Genomic DNA, 6,991 nt, shown 5'->3' with positions numbered 1-6,991 from the left:
GGGGTCCAGGTGGACGAAGAGCTCGTCCATTCTTCCCAGCCCTTGGTGCTCGAGTAAGTCGTACTCGGGGTCCAGGTGGACGAAGAGCTCGTCCATTCTTCCCAGCCCTTAGTGCTCGAGTAGGTTGTGCTTGGCGTTGGAGTCGGGTAGGCCGAAGAACTTGAAGACCAATCTCCCCAGGTGCTTGACGGAGCTACCGTGGTAGTACTTGATGAGGCCCAATCGTTCCAGGCAGAACCAGCTTGTGAGCTCTCTTGGCCGCGAGGCAGGACCGCTGAGAGAGCAGGAGCCAAAAGTGAAAAGAGAACGATTGGCTTTGCCATTTTGGGCGAGGAGAACGAATGTGTATATAACTAAATGAAAACAGCGAATGACAGGAGAGGTTGTAGACAGGAAATTCTGACGACAGAAGGGCTTGATGAGAGAGTCCAGCGGAAAGAACGTGCAAGCACCTCTTTCTTATACCTACCTTTCAGCTGGGCAATCCGATCGAGATGGGCACCGAATGGGTAAGTTCCTCGATTGTCATCCAAAAAGCCTGCAGGCGCAGCAGGGCAACGTCCCATCGTAGCAAAAACTAAGCAGGCTGGACAATGCACATTGGGTCGAATTCCCCACCACGTGGAGGCTAGGTATAGTGCCCCATTACCACGAGCAAGAAGCAGAGGCTGGGATCCAGCTGGGCCAGCTTATGGTGTTGATGTGTGGTGAGGATGTGCGTCGAATCCGGGCACCGCTTGTGAGCTTGGCGGGCCGTTGTTGGGAGGCGAAGTGAGAATACGATTACTTGTAGGTGTGGATTTGGTCTGACTCCGCAGCAACTCGGTATACCCGCTCCTGCTCGGTAAGTCAGACCATTTCTGTTTCTCTTATTTGTCCGTTGCTGCCCAGGCCAAAAACCATGTACTCAATATGGACAAGCATGGCTAGGAGGATTCGCAAGCAACAGTCGTCTTCGACTCTTTGTATGCAGTGTCTCAGAAACGGTGGACCGTGGATGCCGATGTTCTTCCAGTCGATTCCAATGTCATCCTGCACCTGTGCATATGGTCCACACCACCGAGGATTCCGGGGCATGGATTTGACGTCAGGGGGGACACGCTGCTGGGGCAATGGAGCAACTGTATTTTGTATACTGCAAATGGGCGCAAAGCGGTGCCTTGCGTCGGTTGCAAGAAGGTGGCATGGCTGCGGAGAATTTTTACCCTCCCGAATAGTCCCTGGTGTTCCTGGTATGTCTTAGACACGGTGTGGCTGGCAAGGGCTGATCGAATCAAAACCGTCGACCGGCGATGCTAAATTTACCAACATGTGGCGAAGGTACGCCATCATTCGCAGGTGAGTGGCAGGCGCCTTCGAAGATCCCGAGGCAGCGAGAAAAAAAAATGCAACGTCTGTCGTACCCACTCAGCTCGCCAGTATGTCGATGATGGTGATGAAGCCTTAAACGGGATGAAGTGAGAACCCAATGCTTACTTGTACCTCTTGTTTGGAAAGCCAGAAATCAGAGGCACCTCGAGAGTAAGCAAGTCCGACTGACATGAGAAGTTCCACACGTTGCGTGGTCTCTTGATCAAAGCTCTGCGGGCTTATGTATCAGCGCATGAGCCAAAGACTGCTTGAAGTGGCACCTTATTGAGACATTTTCCCAAAAGAGCATGGATACCTAAGGCATCTATCAATGTGTTGGGTCGCGGTTAATTGAACAAGATCACAAGATCACAAGATCAGTGAATTGGAGGGTGTAAGGGTGTTGGTCCCTTGCTCTCTGTGTTGCTATTCGTTGTATAGATGCTCGACCGTACCATCCTACTCCGGCGGAGCATACCACCACCAGATACTTTACCTTCTGGACTATGTGCAACACATCGATTTTGCCTGTTTGTGCACGAACCTCAGTCAAGAAAATGTAGCGGCCACGTCAACGAAATTCTACCTCTCGACGCACAACACCACCGCAGCTGACGCGGCTCTTGTCCCCCCCGTTACTGGGAGATGCAGGACATTCTGCTTGATCCTTGACCTACATCTACGCCAGCGGTCGATTGTACTTGTGAGGAGCTGTATCAACAAACTGGGCCCATTCAGGCAAAAATCAGCTGAATCTGATCTGGAGCTAATAAGGCCCTCCGCCCGAAAGCGAGCCTGGTTTGGAAGGTGTTGAGAGGTTGCAAAAAGACAGTAAGTCTTCGGGTGAGAGCTGATTGATGAGTGGAGGCTGAGTGTTCCAAGGCTGGGGCGGACCTGAACCTTTCGCAGGATGGAGTCGACAACCAAAAGAGAGGCTGTCTCGGACGCCGTGCCGTCTGCCAAATTCTTACAAGGTATGCGCACGTCGAACTGGGCAAGTATCATTGGCCCCCAGGCGGTCTTGTTCCCACTACTGCTCCCAGTCGCCTCGATCCAATGGATGTTCGTGGACTTGAAATGCTTCAACAGAGTTCTGACAGCTGCCCTCCACCCAGCCCGCATTACTGCCCTCTCAACCACGCTGATCAAGAGGCTTGAGAACATCCTCGCCGCGGCCCTCGACGATACAGCTGGGCAAACTGCCGCCGGTACGGGCAATCCTCCAGCCCCGCCATCACTGATAGACACGGCCGTGCAACAATTTCAACTCGAGGTCGAGTCGACAGCCATCGTCCGCGCGGCAGAGGAGATCATGATGCTCACGCGGACAATGAAGGAGATCTGGCTCTTTGGCGGACTGGACACTCTCGCTGGGGACCACGATGGCCGGGATCGCAATGGACAGGACGAGGCAGCAAGAAGAAAGATGGAGGAAGATGTCAAGGTGGTGGAAGCGGGATTCAAGAAGTTTCTGGAGAAGTACGAGACGACGCTCGATCTAAGCGACACCCAAGAGTAATGGATATTGAGACCACCTGCGCCTATATACGTGGACACACTTGGAATTATGATAACGCCGTGTAGACGACAGCGGCACTGAAGTGTGCACGACTATCGACCGTCTCTGAATTCCATGAACTGTTGAAGTCAGGTCCTCAATACCGATCCCCTCCAATAATCCACTCCACTTATTGCATCCTTCTCAATTCCAACACCTTCAAGTTAGGTAGTCGTTGTATTTTTCCAACTACCGAGGGGTAAAACAGAAAAAAGAAAAAGAGGCTTTGGTTGTGCGATGGTGCCCCTTGCTTAGCCCTTTTAGCTAGCTAGCTACCCGGCTATTAGCTACGTCGGTAGCTTGGTATGTATGTAGGTAGGTCACTACCTAGAAGAAGGCACGTACAGTAGCCAAGTTACATGGCCTGAATACCTAGGTATGAACTAGGTATATACCTAGATGGCCAAGTCTTGCCTGTCCCTACCTAGTACTTGCATATTCCCTCTCCTTAGGTACCTCCACCATACTCCGTACTGTGCACCTACCAGTATGTATCCCGTCTGCACCGCAAACCCGGCTCCCGGCTCCCGGCTCCCGGCTCCCAGTAGCGCGGCAGTGGTGGTAGTGCACGCGCCAAGAGGGGACAAGGTGACGGGGGAGAGGGGCCCGGAATTGACGCCCTTCGCGTCTGGACTCCCGGAGCAAGCGATGTCTGAGAGAGTTTTGAACGTTCTGGCGGTGGGCAGGCCTAGAACGTCGCTCTATCCGCACTCGCTACCTACAAACTACCTGCCTACCCGCAAATGTTCCCAGGTATGAATGTGTGTATGTGTTGGATGGACTACCTCGTTATCTGCCGGGGTCGCACTTAGATGTGTTTTTGTCTTTTTTTTTTTCCCTTTCCCTCTCCCGCTACACATCTATCTGTCTGTCTGAAACAGAGGTCTTGGGAAGACACGCAAGAAAGACTGGATAGCGAAGGATAGAGATAGAGTCAGAGTCAGAGACAAAGACAGAGAGATGAATCAACGAATTGAATTGTGAGAGAACGATCCTCGGTCCTCGATCATCGTTGCGCAGCGCGCAGGGAACAAGAACGAGGCGTCGATATACCCAACTCCCCGGGTTGGTGGAATAGTCAGTAACGGTCCTCAACAAGACGACGCGGAAATATCTCCCGGCTCAGAAAAAGAAACTCTCCAAAGAACCAAGGAAAACAATGTCCGTTCCAACACCACCGACAACCACGCTGTCAGCACCGCCATCGCCAAGGGATCTCCCAACGTCCGCGTCGACCCTCTTGCCGCCGAATCTGGACAACAACGAAGAGCAGGAGGAGCTCGAGAGAATGCTCTCCCCGTCCGCCAAACGTATCATCAAGATCACCACGACAATCGTCACGCCCATCTTCATGCGTCCGAAACCCATCTACATCGTCGTGGCGACCTCGCTAAATCCGCCAATGGGCATCGGACACCAGGGCAAGTTGCCTTGGCCACCGATCCGGGCGGACATGGCGTTTTTCAAAAACGTCACGTCGCACGTCTCCGACGAAGCGAAGGCAGGGTTGCGGGAGTCTCCTGCTTCTTCGTCGTCGTCATCGGCGGCGGGACCGACGGGCATGAGGACGCTCAATGCCGTGGTCATGGGCCGCAAGACCTGGGAGAGCATTCCCCCCAAGTTCCGGCCGCTGGCGGGGAGATTGAACGTGATCATCACGCGATCCGACTCCGAGGAGCTGGGATGGAAGATCCTCCAGGAGTTGAAATCCCCCGCCAGCAAGGGGATGGACGCGGCATCGCAGTGGGAACTCCATGTCCTCCCATCGTCGTCATCCGCCAAAACAAACGTGAAGACAAAGTCGAGTTCGACATCGAAGAGCAGCGCAAACCAGAGACGGCGCAGCAGCACGATTCTGGTCCCGCCAGTTTCGACCTTCACATTGTCCAAGCACGCGTCCATATCCCCGATCCTCATCTCCGCCTCGCTCCCTTCGACTCTCTCCCTGCTCTCCTCGCAGGCACCGATCCACATACCACCTGCAACCGCCACCACCGCACCAACATCAGCCCCAGGCTCGGGGAGGGACCCCTCACTGTCCCTCTCGATCCACAAGATCTTCTGCATCGGCGGCGGCGAAATATACCGACAGGTTCTGTCCCTCTCGTCCACCAATCCTCACACCCCCACCACGCCGGCCGGGAGCGAGACGGGGACGGACACCGAGGGCGAAACCGGCGCCGATGGAGGAGGAGGAGGAGGCGAGCAGCACTTCGAGGTGAGAATATTGCAGACGCAAATCCGCCGGATGCCCTCCTCGTCCACCGCAAGCGGCGACAGCAAAGGGCATGGTGATTTTGAATGTGATACCTTCTTTCCCGACCTCTTGCCTTCGCCTCATTCAGGCGTCAAATCCGCGAAATGGAAGCATGTTGCTCCGTCCAAAGTTCAGGAGTGGATCGGAGGCGAGGTGGAGCTGCCTCAGCATTTGGGGAGGCGGAAGCAAAGCGTTGTTGAAGCTATCACCAGACAGGGTAATGGGAGCGGTGACGAGGACGAAGAAGAACTTACGCCTCTGGATAGTAGTGGGAAGGAGATGTGGATGAAGGACGAGAAGGCAGGTGTCGAGATTCGGGTCGTCGGCTGGGAACGGCGGTGATGCTACGTGAAGGTATAGAGATTGAGACTGGTTTCGAAGTGTTGCATTTCTACGCAGCGGACGGTGCAGAGGATGATATCTTGCATACCTCCCAAGTGAAATGTCCTATCAACCTAAGCGGTCAATGCTTCCATAATTGCCGTGTTCCCAAAATGTCTCATTTACCTCGTATTCCTCTCCGTGAACACTGCAGCACGCCATCCCTGCTTCTCTGCACCGTGAACTAATAGTTATCGTTGCCGGCACCACGTCTCTTCTCTGCCCCTCTTTCCTCCAACTTGCTGCTCCCGAACATACTGCCCGCCTTCTCCATCATTTTGCCCATGGTAGAATCATTCTTGCCGCTCGAAGTGTCATTGTTGTAGCTGTCCCCGCTGCCAAAGCCGCCTTGCTCTTGTTCTCGGGTGCGGCTGGATCCCATTCCCTGGAGATAAAGCTTGTCAATACCACTCTGGGGACCCTGTCGGTCTACGCAACAGGGCAGCACTCACGTAATCGTCATCGCGGCCTGTGGAAATGCCTCCAGTCCGGGTCGAATCACCATAGGTATCATCAGTGCCTTCCTCAGGTTAGTCGCTGTCGGGACATATCATGGGAGCCGTACCGAGTCCACCTGAAGTGCCCCCCGAAGAGCTGAAGTCGTCCCCGCGACGATCAATGCTATCATCCCCATAACCACCGCGACCGACAGTACTGGAGCCGTAGGTATCGTCACTTGCGCCGTAGCCACCGGACGATTGAGCTCCAGTCCTGCCACTGCCCATACCTTTTATGCGTGGTTAGGTTAGGGTGGTCAACACTGGAGGCAAACTTACCATATTCAGCGTCACAGCCAGTGCTTCTGCCGCCAGTATTCGTCGAATCTTCATAGGTGTCATCGGTCCCTAGGCCGCCCCCAGTACGGCCACTGCCTCCGTAGCCTCCTGAGGTGTCCCGGATTCCGGAGCCGTAGGTATCGTCACTTGCACCATAGCCACCGGTGCCTTGTGTGCGAGTCCTGCCACTGCCCATGCCTGCATGTATGTTTAGTTCACCGAGGTCTTTCTAGGACGCGACGACAGCCCACCGTATTCGTTGTCCTGACCAGTGCTTCTGCCGCCGGTAACGGCGGAGTCTCCATAGGTGTCATCAGCCCCTAGACCTCCGCCAGTCCTTCGACCGTAGGTGTCGTCACCGTATCCGCCACCACGTCGCTAGAGGATGTCAGCGGAGTACTAGTTCAACTTCGAGCTGGATTCTTGAGCGTACGTTGTCATCATCGTAGGACATTGCGGATGAAGAGCTTTGCTTGTTCAGTAGAGTGCGAGTATCAACTGTTCGAGGACTTGAAGGAGTGAAGAGAGCTGAGTGAGTCCAAAAAGGACCAAGGCGAGGTTTTAAAAAGGACACGAGGGCAGCATGGGAGCAAGCGAGCAGAAGAAGGTACCAGCCAACATCACTACAGTCTTAACAGAACTCATTCCGAAGCACGTCAGGCGCGAGTG

At 54.3% G+C, this 6,991-nt stretch overlaps 3 protein-coding genes across 3 annotated transcripts; 2 read left to right on the top strand and 1 right to left on the bottom strand.

Annotated features, from left to right (window-relative positions):
• Nucleotides 1-2,260: 2,260 nt before the first annotated feature.
• Z519_00807 (uncharacterized protein) lies at nucleotides 2,261-2,869 on the top strand (the record flags this gene model as incomplete). The annotated part of the gene is made up of 1 exon (XM_016758564.1): nucleotides 2,261-2,869. The coding sequence occupies one exon, from the start codon at nucleotides 2,261-2,263 to the stop codon at nucleotides 2,867-2,869; it is 609 nt and encodes a 202-aa protein (XP_016625813.1).
• A 1,198-nt stretch (nucleotides 2,870-4,067) lies between these two features.
• On the top strand, nucleotides 4,068-5,507 carry Z519_00806 (uncharacterized protein; the record flags this gene model as incomplete). Its single annotated transcript, XM_016758563.1, has 1 exon — nucleotides 4,068-5,507. One exon carries the CDS (start codon nucleotides 4,068-4,070, stop codon nucleotides 5,505-5,507), a length of 1,440 nt encoding a protein of 479 aa, XP_016625812.1.
• Nucleotides 5,508-5,730: 223 nt separating this feature from the next.
• On the bottom strand, nucleotides 5,731-6,776 carry Z519_00805 (uncharacterized protein; the record flags this gene model as incomplete). Its single annotated transcript, XM_016758562.1, has 6 exons — nucleotides 5,731-5,931; nucleotides 5,999-6,066; nucleotides 6,112-6,273; nucleotides 6,323-6,520; nucleotides 6,574-6,700; nucleotides 6,756-6,776. The coding sequence occupies 6 exons, from the start codon at nucleotides 6,774-6,776 to the stop codon at nucleotides 5,731-5,733; spliced, it is 777 nt and encodes a 258-aa protein (XP_016625811.1).
• Nucleotides 6,777-6,991: the final 215 nt, after the last annotated feature.

The sequence above is a fragment of the Cladophialophora bantiana genome, assembly GCF_000835475.1.
Source record: "Cladophialophora bantiana CBS 173.52 unplaced genomic scaffold supercont1.1, whole genome shotgun sequence".
NCBI classification, from domain to species: domain Eukaryota; kingdom Fungi; phylum Ascomycota; class Eurotiomycetes; order Chaetothyriales; family Herpotrichiellaceae; genus Cladophialophora; species Cladophialophora bantiana.
Note: the sequence above shows the minus strand (reverse complement) of the source record. Positions and strands in the feature narration are given on the sequence as shown.